Consider the following 16,821-nt stretch of genomic DNA (forward strand, 5'->3'; position numbering starts at 1 on the left):
CTTAATAAAGATAAGACAAAAATATTAGCACACTCTTAGGCTATATTCAGATACTAGTAGACCTCAGCCTGCCTCGAGCCAGTACATAACCTTTAGTGATGTATGTGCTTGGAACTCAGATATTGCATCCCAGGAGTATAAAACACTTCAACGCTGTATTTCATCCCACAATGACCACATCAAGACGATGACGTCTACAGTTTGGCTGAAACCTGGTGCCATGGCTGAAATAAAGGATATCGGCGCCTCAAACATGACATTCACTCTCCAATTAAGTCTCGACACTGTAAGGCCCCGGATGATTCCACGACAGGTAAATTGCGGGGACGGCGCGAAACAAGGCAGTCAAGGTTATTCGATTGACAATCCATTTGAACTCGGTTACTTTGATTATCTGACGAACGACAACGAGTTGAATGATTGAAGAGTCGACCTATCATTCCGTCTTTCGTTTAAAGGCAGCCTTGTGCGAGAAAACAGCACACGCATAAATGGAACAAACAAAGACGCTTTGGTGTTCGAGGCTACATATGAGACTCCTCCGCCGGACTACACACTGCCTTCGGAAGCTTATGGCTCTAGCGGCTCGAATAGTGAGTCGGGTGCAACAAAGTTGTTGCTACAGGGCTCAAGTACTTTTGTCGCAATCATGAGTAGCTCTACGGTCTCATTGCTCTTGGTATTCGGTTTGGTGTGAGAAGATGCTGTGCTTACAGTTACTTGAACTAATAAACGAATAATTGTCTGTGTCTATCACATGGTGATTTGCAATTTACACGACATCGCCTGGCATGGATGAAAGGATAAAAGAAAATCACATTTATCTATTTGCCTGATTGTGAGTCTTCATGTCGCTTCACACTGACTCGTGACTGTTAAGGCCTGTCACGATTTTCGGAAGCAGGGTACAAGTTTAGTTTAGCTTGCGATGTGAGCTAATCGTGCTCGGTAGTCGTAAAAAAGGGTCTTTCCGCGCTTGTGTCAAGAAGTATCCAATCATGCAAGTCATCTTGTTTGCTTACCTGTCGTCTAATGGATACAACGACTAAGCACTGTATTAAACTCAGGCGGAGATGATGACGTGGAACAACTTGCCGAGGCAAATATGTATAATGATAGAAAGATCGCTGAGGGTTTCATATTGTATGATATGACGAAAGCATCATCTGCCGCATTTGGAACCTGGGGCCCCTCCACCATCGCAAACTATCACGAATTAGGATCATTATCATTATTTGACATATGTCAAAAAGATCTTAAGAGCCTCGGTATGTCCTCGCTAGCTAATCATGGCAACAGAGTTTAGCAACACATATAAAGACTAGCAGCCAGACGAACAGGGTTATATATTCATTTGACAAGGGCATGTCACAAGAATAACTCTATCAAGTCTTTGCCAATCTTGTTCTGCGACACATTCAGATTCTTTGAACTTGAACAATCCGACTCGAGCAAAATGACTTCCCGATCCACAACCACCGTGTGTGAGCCTAGCTCCTCACGCCTCGAGTCAAGCTCCATCAGAACCTCAACCCTGAGAGCCAATCCAAAGGACTCTATGAAGTCCACCTGGCGTCTTGCCGATCGAAAAAACTGGACAACATCGCACTGGTTCTTCGAATACTTGGGTATTCATCCCGTCTCCTTGGATAAGCAGGTGCCTGTTCATCAGAAAGGAGACAAAGTGCCCTACACGCCAGAGTGGCAGTTGCATCGTTGGGTTCTTGTACACTCGCTCGTTCCAATCGCCATACATCACCTCATTGTGAGATTTACTGGTCACAATCTTACGCCAATGCAAGCCTTTTTCTTCTACAGCCTTGCTTTCAAGGTGGCCGCCGTTCACCAACTCCATGCTTTGCGCCGAGTCGGACATATAACGGGATTTTTGGACGGCGATGTACATGCTAGGGATGGAGTACCCGATGTCGGAGTTACAAAAGTCGTGAAGAGTCTCATTGCCACCTCGAGCTTCCGCCCAGTCTTTACGGTATTCCTTAGCTACCGTACCTACCAATCGCCTTCGAGTATGAATTGGCTGTGGCTGCCATTGGAGATTGGTCTCTATGGTATTGTACTGGACTTTTGGTTCTATTGGTACCACAGACTTATGCATGAGGTTGGCAGTCTGTGGAAATTTCACCGCACCCATCACTTGACCAAGCACCCGAACCCACTCCTGACACTGTACGCCGACTTCGAACAGGAGATTTTCGATATCGCTGTCATCCCGCTTGCGACCTACTTCTCTCTGAAGTTTCTTGGATTGCCAATGGGTTTCTACGAGTGGTGGATATGCCACCAGTATGTTATGTTTACCGAGTTGTCTGGTCATAGTGGCCTACGCGTAAACACTTCACCTCCTAGTACACTCACGTGGCTTTTGCGCATGTTTGATGCTGAGCTTCTCATTGAAGATCACGATCTTCACCACCGTAAGGGTTGGAAGACAAGCGGCAATTACGGAAAACAAACTCTGTTGTGGGATAAGGTTTTTGGAACTTGTATTGACAGGATTGAGTTGAAGAAGGAGAACTTGGACTGGGAAACGCGTATCGACCTGCCGATATTTTAACAGGCGAATTTGTTAGATGATAGTTATGTTTAACTAAAGAACTGGAGAGGGGTATATCTAACGCATTTGTAATGTTAACGTATTGAAACATGGCTACTTTTTCATGGTTGTGAATAGAACACCCTTGCGCATAACATGATACACAGAGATGTCCGGACATGTTAGAATGTTTGACACCCCCCAAGATGATGTCTATATCCTCCTGTGACCCCTCCTCAGTTGATGGGAAGTAGAAGTACATTTAAATACATGATTGCTTGACATGGAATGGGAAAAGTGGCATTTTGATGAGAAAATGACCTAAGGGCGTGTCGAGTCCTACAGAGTTGTATGCTTAGTCAGCATTATACCATTCAGCCAATCAGGAAAGGTTTATGTTAAATCAAACCTTCACAGAGCCGGACCCACTGTTGGCGAGGTTTCACCGGCCCAAATGGAAGTACCCCACACTTCGTTTCGTCATTCTCCATCTCGGATTGCCATTTCAACTTCTCCAAACCAACACACACAACACCATGCACAGCATCACGACAAATGACACGACAACGCCATATCTCCCGCGCCGACACGAACGCTATAGCCGACCGACGACACGATAGCCGCGACCGCTTACCACCTCGCTACCGCCGTCACTCCTCATTCCTCGAAGCCACTAGCAGCAGCGCACCTAAAGAGCCGGAAACTCGCGCCGCAGGTCAATAAAATTCCGAATTCTACCTACCAAATGAGCGCTTTGCCTCCTTTCTTAGAAGGACCGGGACCTGCGGAAGGGGCTTGTTCGGGCTTGCAGATTCTCTGGAGCCTGAACAAGTTGCCTGTCAGCAAACCTGGTACTCTTTGCTTACCGTTTTAGTACCAGCCACTGGCTGCCGAAATGTCGTCTCCCTCACCTCAGAACATCGAGCAATGCATCCCTCCGCCATCGAACGGGAAGTAGACCAGACGGAACACCATATCACCGAACCCGACTCGCCCAGTCACAGCATTACTCTCGACATGCATTTTTGCGCCGAAACGCGACGCGATCTCTTCAAGGTATATGTTCTGATCCATCTCAAGGGCTTTGCCAATCTGTCGCAGATCATATCATCATCGACCCTTCTTCTCTCGAGTCACTCATACACACCTTCGATCCGACAATCCCAAGCGCAGTGCACAAGAAGCTCAACTGCACAAGTGTCCAGCTTGGCTTCAGGCTAAAACCGGGACGAAATCTTGTCATCATCCCCCCGACATCCGCGAATGCACTCCTTGCACCGACTCGAGTACAGTCAGGCAAAGTGCTTGATGCTATACGTATGCTCTCAGGGATAACCTCGTGTGACGTGTACGTCGAGGCTTCCAAGGTACCTTTGTCGGCGTTGCGCGTTATCAGCGACACGGTCGACTACGGCCGAGCTCAAAGAATTACATATCGCATATTCCTTGATGCCATCTGATAATTCACAACCAAAGGAGCGACTTGGGGCCGTGGAATCCGACGTCGAGTAGTTACAAGGCGAAGCCCACCATACCAGCATGAGGACTAGAGTCGGTTGATGACGGAGTGCTTGAGCTCGACGAGAACCTGGAGGGATTGACTCAGAGAGTTGAGGCCATCGAGGAAAGCAATCATGACAGCGACAACAAGGCCATATAGAAAGACGAATTGACGAGAGCGCGACGCGCCTGTGGGCACATTGAGACTGTTTATGGCTATCTGCAACTAGCTTGCTGAAGGTGTGTTATGCAAAGCGAGCAACGACCCTCACTAATACATCTAGATGGCCTGTGTTTCTGACATGTACAAACAAGGCTATCAAGACATGATGGTACACATGACTGAATGTTACTTGTTGGCATCAGCGGTGTCTTTGGAGTATAGCAGAACGGCGTTTACATGTTGATGCCTACACTATTGAGCAAGTTATTATTTCATAAACCTACGACGGAGAGCACACTTGAGACTTTTTAGTACTAGACACAGGATACTTTGTCTGCATTTTTTGGCCAAATGCATATTAAATAAAAGCCTACTCTAGTTTGGGATCAACACGCAGCCAAACCCGGTGTCCTACATCCCAACGCCAGTGATACAACCCTCTAACGATTGATATTAGCTACTGGGTAGCAACTAACCCGTCACCAGAGACCAGCCATTCGAAATGTCCATCGAGTCAACCGAAGACATTACCTTCGAAAATACAACGAATCACCAACAGTTCCGGAGTTGTAGCAAATCATATACAGTTCCGAATGCGGGGGAAGCTAGTGGTCCCAGAGCCACTTCGACTGCGACGTACATCACCGAGAAATGGATCAATTTCCCCATGTTTAATCTGCTTTCCTGCTTTTACTCCATGTTTACCCCATATACCAGCCACACTGGCCGAGGTATTGTCGGGTTAGGTATGGACGATCACACCCCGCAAAGGCCGATGCAGGAACAGGTTCAGACCATGCCTATAAATCCGGTGTTCCCATAATCACGCACCGAAGGGGGTACCTGATGGTATCGTGACAGTAGCATAATGGAACTGTCTATCTTCCCGTTGGTTTCTACCCTGCTTTGGCTCCAAGCCTGCTTGGTCGCTGCCATCCCAGGACAATATGGATCTACCAGTGATCTCACGACATTACCAAAGGTCAACAGAGTGCGGACTTTTATCCTCACCGACATCCTCAACGAGCCAGATGATACGATGTCGTTGATCCGATACCTGCTGTACTCCAATGAATTTGACACCAGAGGAATTGTGGCAGTAACATCATGGTCCCTCAGGAATACGACACATCCTGGAGAGATCAAGAGGGTCATTGACGTCTATGGCAAGGTTGTAGACAAGCTCAACCAACACGTTCACCCCGACAACCCTTACCCTCATCCAAGCGATCTTATCAGCAAGATATCATCCGGTCCCATTGTCAGTAACCCTCGTCCCACCAAAGAATCGAAACTGACAAATTTAGTCATATGGCAAAGCTGCCCTCAAGCAACCTCTCAGTGAAGGCGCCCGAAACCTAGTCAAGGCACTGCGAGAATCTAAAGAACCGCTCTACCTTAGTCTCTGGGGAGGAGCCAACACACTAGCCCAGACCCTACAACATATCGACAAGACCGAAACAAAACGCGTCGCATCTCAACTTCGCTCTCGTCTTCGAGTTTACGCTATCTCAGACCAAGATGACACTGGTGCATACATCAGAGTCACATGGCCTGACGTCTTTTACATCGTCAACGTTCATGGCTATCGAGAGTATAGTCTAGGAACATGGACTGGTATCTCGACTGGTGACAACAATGCTGTCAACAGAACGAAGGTCCTTGACGACTGGCTGACTCCCAACATTCGCGTTGGGCCGCTCGGATCTGAATATCCCAAGATTATTTACACGATGGAAGGAGATAGCCCCAGCTTCATTTGGACAATCCAGAATGGTCTTAATATCCCGGGACGGCCAGAATATGGAGGATGGGGAGGTCGATATGCCCGCGTCACTGAAGATACTGAGATCAACGAGTATGGAACTTCGGCTGACACTTTGATCAACAACAATGGCGATAGCTGGAGGAGCCAGTATGCCACTATCTGGCGTTGGCGCGATGCCTATCAGGATGACTTTGCCGCGCGCATGCAGTGGACTATCGTCGACAAATTTGAAGACGGTGCTCATCCTCCAAAAATCTCCATCAACGGCTCCACAGATTCTGAGCCATTGCGATTCGGCGTTGGTCTCAACGACACCATGATATTGGATGCCAGCGAGACATACAACACTGATAACAATGATGCCTCTGGGCTTACCTTTGAGTGGTACTCCTACGCTGAATGCGCATTGCCCTTCTTGACAAGTCTCAATGCAAATTTCTTCAAGATCGAAGCATTGTCGCCGCCATCTGGTACAAACGGCACGCTTACAGTCAATGAAGCGGGGTTCAGTAACGCTACTCTTGGTCCGGTTGTTAGGATCTCGACGACGCTTGGTAATTGGGTACAGGAGCAACCTAGTTCGGTGGACAAGGAGTGGCATATCATTTTACAAGTTACTAACAACAAGGGGTCATATCCGATCAGACGGTATAAACGTGTTATTCTTCAGATTCCTGATGCTAAATAGATTTACTTTGTATTCTTATTTAGAGAAATACTTCACAGGAGGGCATTACAGTGGAAGTCTCAATATCTGAATTCACTGTAAGAAACTTCCAAAGGATTTGAATATGAAGCAGCCTGATCCTGATTAGTTGTGTGATGAAATGAATTATCAACGTACTGAGAGTACTGAAACCATGGGTCTATTGCAGATATTATTTAAAAGACCAATTCTCCGTTGGACCGTGGCCACTCGAGCAAGAGATCCTTGAACCACTTCCAGTATTCCTCTTGAGCCCACTGCCGTAATAGCTGCAAGTTGTAGATAATCTGATAAATTCCCTTGGAACTCGACGTATCTCCAAGTGCCTTCTTCTGCCAAAACATTGTCTTCTCTCCTTCTGCAGTCGTGATAACCAGATGCCAATCATGACCTTGTATGATAATACCCGGTATAAATTCTGGCAGATCCCATATCTTATCCGAGCAGAAACTCATTTCACCAGCTCTTGATCTCAGTACAGACAGCTTCGTTGATGCATCCTGTCGCATTTCAAGGAGCTGTCGAAGAAACTGCCAATGAGCCGACATCCAAACTTCCATTTGGAGCTTGGCGTTCTCCCAGCCTTCGCCAGTCCCTTTGGTCTCGATACTAACAGCGATGGGGTTATCCGAGAGCGGGCTAAAGTTTGCGTGGTTGAACATGCCCATCGGAAGGATTTCCCTGATAGTCTCGATAGTCTCGACAGCCTTGGTCCTTTTGTCTTGTTTGGGGTCGATATACATGCAAAAGTCAACTGTCGTAGATGCTGACGTGACATGATACTCGTTGATTATGGAAGCGCTTTTACTAAGTCGAAAGTCGAGAAGTTGATCTCTTCGTGGACCCTGCTGCGGTCTCAACGCGGCTGAGAGGACGCGATGGTGGACTTCGGTGTTCCAGTCTGTTTTGGAGCAGCCTTTGCTGTCGCAAAAAGCTGCCTCGTGAAGAATCCACTGGACAGTCTCGGGGGAAGGTGTATGGCCAATCTCATCGCGTTCGTTCGAAAAGAGGAACTTGCTGAGAACTGGATGTTGCGTCCATTTGAAATCACTGTAAGTGTCCCTGTCGAGATGGCTGAACAGTGCGACGTGAGATGCTGGCAAGATCCCAATTCCTGAAGACACCAGATCGATTTTGTCGAGGAGAACTTCTAATGCAGCAGGTTTATCGTGAAAGGCACTTAGTTGCTTGGCGACGACACCTTTGCTGTGAAGTTGGAGGGCGCGTAGTTGCTTGGTAGGTGAAGATAGCTCGGATTGTTGTGAGGCGCCTGACTGGGTAAAGGGCAACGAGTTACCAGATTCGCTTCTTGGTGTTCTGGTTCGCCTTGCCGGACGCGGTGTTTCATAATCGTCACTTGGAGCGCGTTTTGAGGACCTGAGACTTCTTTGATAGTCCATGCTCTTTTCACTCCGCGACGCGTCTGATCTGAGAGTATTGAGACGTCGACGCTTGAGAAAAGGCTCCTGCTTGGCAGCCTCTTCCATTCGTGCTGTAGGGTTTGATGAGGGATCTATTTTCTGGATCCAACTTTCTACCTGGAAATCAAGGGTCATTGTTTTTGCAGTTACCAAGTTGTTGTGCTTTAGATGACCGTGAATAATGTTGTTTTGACGATTGTTGATTCAAGTGGATACGTGACCAATAGATTCATCTCGCTTATGATTTCCCCTGAACTTGGGCGTAGACGCTAACTCTTCCCCCTGTAGGACACAGCTAGTGCCTCCGTAGACCAAGTACTTGATGCTGGTGATGGTTACGTGAATCTTGCCGCTCTGACAATGTTTTGCTGACATGGACTTGGAGATTCTTCCTTTAGTAATGCAGGGTCTGGAGTTATGGTCCAAAGTTGGCTTTCAATGCAAGATGAACGATTTTTCCCACCGGAGCTGCAAGCGTAAACCACCGATTCAGTAATTTTCACTTTCTCACGCCCTCTCTGGCGATGTCAAGGTGCTACCGGGTAGCTGTCGTGGTGGACGTCGTACGATAACCGACAACGAGAGATTCTCCAATGGCGTCTGCCAGGAAACAAGATAATCTACTTGGGTTACTTCCCACCTTCTAGGCTACTCAATGTCTGTCGTGGATGTTCTCAAGTATAAAAAAAAGTTGCTTGGTTTGTTCAACAACTCAACCCATCGATCATCGGGTCTGTTCTCGACCGTCGTACTGGTGTGACTAAAACAGACAGCGACGAACTTCACACCAACATAGATTCGGTTTCAGGCAAAGACTTCACCCATTCAGTGCCAAAACTGTTCATTGATGTTCATATTTAATTGAGTTGTATATACAACGATTGTCTGAAAGGTAAATATGGCGTATTCGTAGCGATTAAACTTGATCTGCTACCTCATGCTACTGAGGTATCGGGTTGTCATTATCAAGTCTTAAACACACGTCTGCTGGCAAGTCTGTCCCTGGCGAACACAACGAGATCCGCACTTGTCACCGCACCATGTGCAGTAAACTGTGAATAAGTCAGTAATTCACTTAAATTCATTAATAGCAGGCATATACTTACGTGGGGGGTCCTCAGCATAACAGCTGCCGTCGCCAATGGTGCACGAACCACCTTGGCCAACACATTCTCGGCATCGGGGCTCAAGGCCGCGACTCAAGAGTGCATGTGGCTACAATGGAACGTTAGTATCTGAGATTCATCCAGTGATATGGTCAGGGAGAATTACCACTTCTCGAACAATGGTCTTGCCGTCGCGTTCAACAACCTCGACACCCATAGGCAGGGCGTTGGGGCTGGCGATGGCAGTTGCAGCCATGGAGGTGAAAAGGATGGTCAAGAGTCCGGTGGTCTTCATCTTGATGTTGTATTATGTATTGCTTGTTGGAGTGTATGAGGAAGAAGTCGAGTGTGATGATTTAGAAACTGATTTGTCTGGGGATTCCTACTTCTTATATACCCAGCCGTGGTCAAAGTCCTTGTTCGCAGCCTCGTCAAGTTCCTACTGTAGCCATTACCATTACCATTGGCATTGTGTACTGCTGGAAAGTACATCAACCTCATTGGGCATCTCATTCGACCCATCATTCATCTCCGTGATGTCATTGTCTCGAATGAGAAGTCGAGTTGGTCACTAGGACTTGTCTTCGTACAACGTTCCTCATCCATAAGGCTGTCTAAGCCTATTCAGTCCGAGTCGACCAATCGGAAAGAATGTAGGCGCCATGTCCGTTCGGAAATTTAGTGTCAGCAATGCCGATCTTGTCAGCTGAATCTCTCCGGAAAGTATACACTCGCCCCTCTACAGCCCAGTAGATACTTCTTACCCTCACCTGATTTCTGCAACTAAGAGGTGCTATTATCCTTACATAATTGGTCTTGTAAAGGGTGTGAGAGAACAGGTACGGATCTCGGCATGGCCTCAGAAAGTCAGCAACCACGTCATGTCTTGGGGGCTGCAGCGAAAAGGATCTTTTGCGGAAGTCGCTCTGATTGCCAATTGGTCCAAATCCGATTCAGCATTGCAGATCTGAATCCTTCACCTGTCGGCAATGCGATTCAACTTCTACGCCGGCTGACGTGAGCAAAGAACATATGATATTAGGTGGGTGAGAACCAATCAGTTGTGCTAGTCTCGCGAGGCACTTTGATATAATCGTCGCACAATGTTTCATATGAAAGAAGAAACACAGGTCGATTATCACAGATATTGATGGGAATGACAATCGGACAGCGTCAAGTCAATCAGATCTCAACACTTCCGATACATCTCCGCTTCGCTTATGGTAAGCTGACCGGCCTGTTACCTACACTCAGAGGTATCACCAAGTCAGCATCGCTCACCGATGAACGGATCAGGGTATCTGTGGCCATGCATATTTACTAACTTAACTTGCTGTTCCATCGCTGTGCCTCCAATTCACCGATACGTCGACATTGTTCAATTGGCTGACAAGATCTACATCAATACGATTTGCCGACGAGCGCGGCAACGCCAAGAGATCGTCGCCTTGTATCAAAGCGTGCAGGAAGGAGATACCCATGTCCCCGCATCTTAAAATCCTACTACTTGGACCTGCCGAGTAGGTGTCAACTCGATGACGATCACTAGCAGTAATCTTCGGCCCGTACTAGCATACGCTTCCTATGGGATCTTTGTATGACCTGACACCTTGTTGAGACAACTCCGCCTTGAAAACCTTGAGATGAGCAGTAGATTTTGCAGATCTGTAAAAGAAATGATGATAGGATTGTCGAGTATCACTTCTGAATTTGAATGTAGAGGAAATGAGTGCTGCTACTCTGTAGTCTTGAGCGATTGCCACTGTCACATTGCATCGTGTATGCAGCTCCACCAACGTTACTTCAAAGACTGCTGCGCTATGGAAGGAAGAACTTCAGTAAGCCTCGGTGGGCTGTCCTGGACACCGATCAATACTCCTTTGGCATTAAGCATATGCACGGATTCTTGTCCCACCCACCTCGTCTCCTCGAGGTGCAGCTTTACCCTTCGTCTATCACAGCATCATTCCAATTTACACACTACCATTTATTACAGTATTCTAACTTGGCAGATTGTCCCAATGCGCTCTCATTATTTTTCATAATAGTGCATCTGCCCGGTTCGCTCCAGTTGTAGTGAGGTCGGCATCTCGCCGTGGGTGAGTATGTACCGCCGCCTTCTTTCCGATTAGCTAGCATGATTAGTTCTAAGAAACATTAATCCTTCCTTATAGGTGATTGGAGGCTTGACGTAATATTGCAGTTACTTGGTTTTTAAGCATATAGGTAAAGGTATTATGAGTTGCTAAAACCGACGTCGGGGAAGAGAAGATTTAAATATTCCGTCAAACAGCAATGGTAAACACTGGCCCTGAGTCCGCCCCGTCAACTTGTCTTACAGCAGGTCGATTCACTACTGTATACTATATTGCAACTTGATGGCCATGTTCAAGCATGATAGATAAGAGTGAGCGATTTAGTCTCCATGTCTTTTCTCGTTCTCAAGCAACCACTCGAATGAAGTAATCATGCCGGGTAGTTTAATCTTGCTCCAGTAGCACAGCAAGTGCGTAAACCAATAGTAGATACTGAATGGGACACCGGTTTGTCAACAAGAGTGAGATGCAATTGAAGCTAAAGACTCAGATCAATGAAATCCAACGACGAATCTCATAGAAACTGTCGAACATCATACCAACAAGGATATGAAACATTGCCCCTCAGTGTTACTCGATCACTCACTGTTATCATCCTTTCTCCAGCCTATCCAGGTCAAGTCTTGAAGGGCGGGGAAATTCCTCACGTAAGCAAAATCGCAAACAGTGTGGAGGAAAATAAGCCTCATCATACATAAATCGTAACACATGTCATTCAAGAACTCCAGTCATGCGTCTTGTTAACACTAAAAACCTACAACTTGAGTTTTTCACCGATGATGATGTACCAGATTACGCAATCCTTTCCCACACGTGGGAGCAAGAAGAGGTCTTATTCCACGATATCGGACAAGAAAGCGCAAAGTTGAAGAAAGGATACGGGAAACTACAGAACTGCTGCCGCGTAGCAAAGGAAAATGGCTTCGATTACATCTGGGACGACACCTGCTGTATAGACAAGGCAAGTAGCGCAGAGCTCTCGGAAGCCATCAATTCCATGTACCGTTACTACCAGGAGGCCAACATTTGTTACGTATACCTCGCAGACGTTTCTGCCGTCGTTCAAATACCCGACAGCAGGTGGTTTACCAGAGGATGGACTCTTCAAGAACTCATCGCGCCTCATGAAATCATCTTCTTCGATCAACACTGGCAGCAGCTGGGCACAAAGACATCCCTCGTAAGCGTCTTGTCAGAAAGAACAAACATACCAAAATCTATTCTCTGCAACGTCGTCGAGTTGGATACTACAAGTATTGCGCAACGGATGTCTTGGGCTGCCGATAGGGTGACGACGCGCAAAGAAGACAGCGCATACTCTCTGATGGGTTTATTCGGAATCAACATGCCGCTCCTTTATGGCGAAGGCGAAAAAGCATTTTATAGACTCCAGGAAGAAATCATGCGAGTGTCCGATGATCACAGTCTCTTTGCTTGGAGATTCTCCGGTGCACGAGGCGGTTTACTTGCTCCGACACCTGCTGCATTCAAGCACTCAAGGGACATCATACCTTGGAACCCATTTGCACCTTATAATAGCCCTTTTACAATTACAAACAAAGGTGTTCATATGGATGTCTCGTTCATCCCCCGAGACGCGTCGGGACGAGGACTTTGTGTTCTTTTCTGCACAACTATTGGGAGGCGGGACAGTCTGATAGCAATTCACTTGCGGGACTTGTATTTGACAATGGAGCATTTTGATCGGTGCATGAGCAGCGAGTTTCAGTGGATCAACCTGGATACCTTCAGTCTTACACAATATCCTGCAAGACCCCTGTGCGTCAGGTTGCACGCACCACCAATTTCCCGAAAAGACAGAAGATCTGGAGGGGCAGATGAAGCTATGAACGGGAGAGACTATAGTCCTCGATTCCATTCTTCACTATCAGAAGCTGCGTTGAATGGAGACTCGGGGGCAGTATGGTTCATGTTGGCGAACAACGTCGGAGTGTTATCAGAAGTCGCAAGCGATGATGCCCGATTAGCAGTTTGTATCGCTGCCAGAGGTGGACACGAGAGTCTAGTCACCCAACTTATGACCAGAAGAGACACATCTGGGTTCTTGGCTGATAAGAATGGTCGGACGCCGCTTTCTTACGCAGCTGAGGCGGGCCAAGAACATATCGTCAAAGTTATTCTGTCTAGCGCCAGAATACATCCCGAAGCACGAGACTCGGATGGACTAACAGCACTATGGTACGCAGTACATAATCGACACCATGCTTGCGCAAGACTACTTCTTCAAAAAGGCAGAGTCTCGGGTAATGTTGGAGGCAGTGACAACAGGCCGAGTGCTCTCTGTCAAGCTACATTGGCTGGCGATGTCGAACTAGTCAAACTGCTTGTTCAAAATGAAGCTCTTGTTGGGGCCAGAGGCGAACCAGCGCTATGTCTAGCCGCGGCGATCAGAAGCGTCCCGATTGCAACAATTTTGCTCGAACACGGCGCTGACCCAGATGAACGCGATGCTAAGAGGAACACACCGCTACATATGGCATGCGTGAATGACCATCACGATATGGTAGCTCTTCTAATGAGGCGCGGAGCGAGTCCTGACAGATTAAACACAGCTGGTAAAACAGAACTGGCCTTTGCGACGTTGCGTGGGAACATTCCACTGGTGAAACTTTTGCTTGAGAATGGGGCGGATCCAAAGGCAAAGTGTGCGAATGGGAAGACGGCTGCAGCATATGCGCAAGGGCAAGAGATGAAGAGCCTCTTTACAGATCATCGCTGGTACAAGACATTGATTGATAGAACGAGCACCAACCGTTCAGGAACGAGCGGGCGTTCATGAGGATTGTTATCTCGGCGGCTTCATAAAACTCTGGTTTTCTCGACCGAGAGAATAGCTTTTGAGGTGCTTCTGATGTTTTCAGGTAGTCCTTTGTAAGGTACATGCGATCCTGTATCTTGATTCATTCTTGGCCATTCAACAAATACGTTTCCATATTCACTAACTACAATAATACTAATAGCTCGAGACACCCTCTTTAAATTATTTTTAATATCTTGAATCAATATCACTTTTAAATAAAGGGTTATAGTTATCGCATCTTGCGATGTATTTATTTGCTATTTACTTCTGATCTGTATACATCATTGTCTAGGAGACACGATGTCAAGACGAAGTAAAACCGTGGAATCCCCAATAGTGACTAACGCTTTGCGGCTTCTTTAAACTTCCTGGAGATCTGCTTTTTCCAGTTGAAACACTGACTGCAGGCTAAATAGTATAGTAAGAAAGTTGTTCTCTCCAACTACCATGTCTGTAACTCACTTGCGCTATCGTGCTCATTGCATACGACCTAGCCATCGTTATTTACAGTAACGGGTGGGCATGTGAGGGCGCCGCGATCCCGGGAATCGAACTGTGTCGTGTATCTCGTTAGATGCGTGCATGGTCAGAGAATTAGTCGTCTTGAGACTTACCCCATAAAAGGAATCGTTTTCCTCGCGTAAGTCCACGCAGCATTCGTCACACTGGTTATCAATTCAGCGTAATGATGTTATTTGGAAGAAAGAAGGTATACATACAACTTCTGCAAAATGTTCCTGGCAGAACAATATGTCATTGACTTCGATAGAGGCCATGTTTGTTATTAAAAATGTTTGTAAAACTGAAATGTCAAATGAGATTGACAAGTGAGAGGAAACCGAAGTGCCAAAAATAATGCCAAGTTTTGAGACAACGAGTGAGACATATGTTCGGTTCTATGCAAGTCCGTAAAACTTCTACCTATGACGTCGAAGAGAGTTGAGGGCTGATAGGAACTAACGAACAACTGCATCGTTAGCGTTGATAGTGGGTGTGATGATGGCAGTACAACACACGTTGGCAGTTATTAGAGGTCAATGCGCTATCAATACCTCTCTATCAACAGCCACTTCCAATTTTCTAGACAGATCACCCCAACGTATGTGTGAAGCCAACAATGTATCTCATCCATGACCTGCATTCTTGCAATGCCTCTCCACATCAACGCGTGCAAGGTAATGTTCAAGCAGTAAAACTAGAAGAGAAGCTCCCAGGCCGCCTTAGCCGTCAGTCCCAAAAGCACAGCTGAACTAGCTGCAAAGGCTGGGAAGCGCAATAGCACGTTGTTGGTCGTTACATGGATCATGCTGTGGAGGAATCTCAAACCGACGTATCCCCATGCCATACGGACAGTAATCTTGTCCTTGACGCCCAAGAAGGTCAACCCAAGCAGTACTGCATAGAACTGGGTAGGTTGCTCGAGCAAGTTGTTGAAGTTGTCTGCTGGCCACTGTACGTAAGGAGGTAGTTTTTCGGCCTTTTCTTTTTTGACAATAGCAGGGTCGAAGCTGACGTTGTACTTGGAAAGTGCTGGGGTTCTGCGGATGTAGAGTAGTGCTTCCATGGCAAAGGTCCAGGTGTTGAGGCCAAGTAGAGGGCCAAGAAGTGGCTTGTCTGCAATGAGAGGAGACATGTCTGGCTACGAGGTGTTAGCTGATGGTTGCGGGGGGAAAGATGAGGGTTGGCTAACTCAACTGGAGTACGTGGTTAAACGAGTTCTTGAGGTTAAAATATGAATGATAAAGACTTGAATGGATAGATGATATAAAAGTATCTGAAGATGTTGCATTATTCTGTATATATACGAAAATTCATGCGAGATGCCAGCCACAATTTGTCAGCTCTGAAGATTAGGTTTTGCTTAACGTTATATGTAGTGATGTATAAGATGATTGGCTGCGTCATTAACGTCATGGATCTAGCATGGCGGATACGGGTCCCATCTGCGATAGGGCGGAAGTAGGAATTAACAAGCTTAACGCCTAAGTCCGGCTTCACTGATGAGTGGGAACTTGAGTTATAAATAACAAGATCAAATTTGAGATTACAAATCGTTGAGAATTACTTAATTCTGGAATGGGAATCCTAGAAACACCAGAGTCATGCATATCTTCTAACAGCCCTTCCAAACCAACATCATCGCTCACTCCCAGGGCGAACGTTCCGTGCATCAAGGTGGGGCATAGCCAAACTCCCTGAATCTGTCCTCGACGCAAATATAGTATTCATCGCCTGGCATTCTTTCCTCGGCGTTCAAAAAACAAGGGCACCTCTTTACAAAACACATGTCTATGTAGTCGAATCCAATGCATAACGGGCAAAGCGCGTCAGCTTGGCAGACTAAACGGCCAGTTGGCGTGAGGGTAAAAAAAGAGGAGCCCGCCATAAACAGCATTCCATAGCTATAGATTACTCTTTTACGTCCTAGGTCTTCAAGACTGTAAGATTCACAAGTATCTGCTCCCAATCCTGGCCCGATTCTAAGTTTGAGGGCATCTCATATTCTTTGATGTAGGATAAACCACCACGATCCTACCTAGGGGTTTAAAAGCTTGCATCGCTACTTGATAAGATGCACGTCACTCCCGTGCTCCTATTGGAGGCTTCACCGAACAGCTCTCGGAAATGACAAGATGTTACGATTCTTTTTCTCTTGGCAAGCTGATAAAAAATACATTAACCGGTT

At 46.6% G+C, this 16,821-nt stretch overlaps 7 protein-coding genes across 7 annotated transcripts; 3 read left to right on the forward strand and 4 right to left on the reverse strand.

Annotated features, from left to right (window-relative positions):
- Positions 1–1,456: 1,456 nt before the first annotated feature.
- On the forward strand, positions 1,457–2,575 carry FPSE_03275 (uncharacterized protein; the record flags this gene model as incomplete). Its single annotated transcript, XM_009256394.1, has 1 exon — positions 1,457–2,575. The coding sequence occupies one exon, from the start codon at positions 1,457–1,459 to the stop codon at positions 2,573–2,575; it is 1,119 nt and encodes a 372-aa protein (XP_009254669.1).
- Positions 2,576–5,085: 2,510 nt separating this feature from the next.
- FPSE_03274 (uncharacterized protein) lies at positions 5,086–6,673 on the forward strand (the record flags this gene model as incomplete). Its single annotated transcript, XM_009256393.1, has 2 exons — positions 5,086–5,478; positions 5,525–6,673. The coding sequence occupies 2 exons, from the start codon at positions 5,086–5,088 to the stop codon at positions 6,671–6,673; spliced, it is 1,542 nt and encodes a 513-aa protein (XP_009254668.1).
- A 194-nt stretch (positions 6,674–6,867) lies between these two features.
- On the reverse strand, positions 6,868–8,247 carry FPSE_03273 (uncharacterized protein; the record flags this gene model as incomplete). Its single annotated transcript, XM_009256392.1, has 1 exon — positions 6,868–8,247. One exon carries the CDS (start codon positions 8,245–8,247, stop codon positions 6,868–6,870), a length of 1,380 nt encoding a protein of 459 aa, XP_009254667.1.
- An 837-nt stretch (positions 8,248–9,084) lies between these two features.
- Positions 9,085–9,513, reverse strand: NLS2 (the record flags this gene model as incomplete). Its single annotated transcript, XM_009256391.1, has 3 exons — positions 9,085–9,164; positions 9,219–9,327; positions 9,385–9,513. The coding sequence occupies 3 exons, from the start codon at positions 9,511–9,513 to the stop codon at positions 9,085–9,087; spliced, it is 318 nt and encodes a 105-aa protein (XP_009254666.1).
- A 2,531-nt stretch (positions 9,514–12,044) lies between these two features.
- FPSE_03271 (uncharacterized protein) lies at positions 12,045–14,114 on the forward strand (the record flags this gene model as incomplete). Its single annotated transcript, XM_009256390.1, has 1 exon — positions 12,045–14,114. One exon carries the CDS (start codon positions 12,045–12,047, stop codon positions 14,112–14,114), a length of 2,070 nt encoding a protein of 689 aa, XP_009254665.1.
- A 282-nt stretch (positions 14,115–14,396) lies between these two features.
- FPSE_03270 (uncharacterized protein) lies at positions 14,397–14,911 on the reverse strand (the record flags this gene model as incomplete). The annotated part of the gene is made up of 5 exons (XM_009256389.1): positions 14,397–14,407; positions 14,481–14,543; positions 14,598–14,625; positions 14,750–14,800; positions 14,855–14,911. 5 exons carry the CDS (start codon positions 14,909–14,911, stop codon positions 14,397–14,399), a joined length of 210 nt encoding a protein of 69 aa, XP_009254664.1.
- A 419-nt stretch (positions 14,912–15,330) lies between these two features.
- On the reverse strand, positions 15,331–15,768 carry FPSE_03269 (uncharacterized protein; the record flags this gene model as incomplete). The annotated part of the gene is made up of 1 exon (XM_009256388.1): positions 15,331–15,768. The coding sequence occupies one exon, from the start codon at positions 15,766–15,768 to the stop codon at positions 15,331–15,333; it is 438 nt and encodes a 145-aa protein (XP_009254663.1).
- Positions 15,769–16,821: the final 1,053 nt, after the last annotated feature.

The sequence above is a fragment of the Fusarium pseudograminearum genome, chromosome 3 (genome assembly GCF_000303195.2).
Source record: "Fusarium pseudograminearum CS3096 chromosome 3, whole genome shotgun sequence".
Taxonomy (NCBI): domain Eukaryota; kingdom Fungi; phylum Ascomycota; class Sordariomycetes; order Hypocreales; family Nectriaceae; genus Fusarium; species Fusarium pseudograminearum.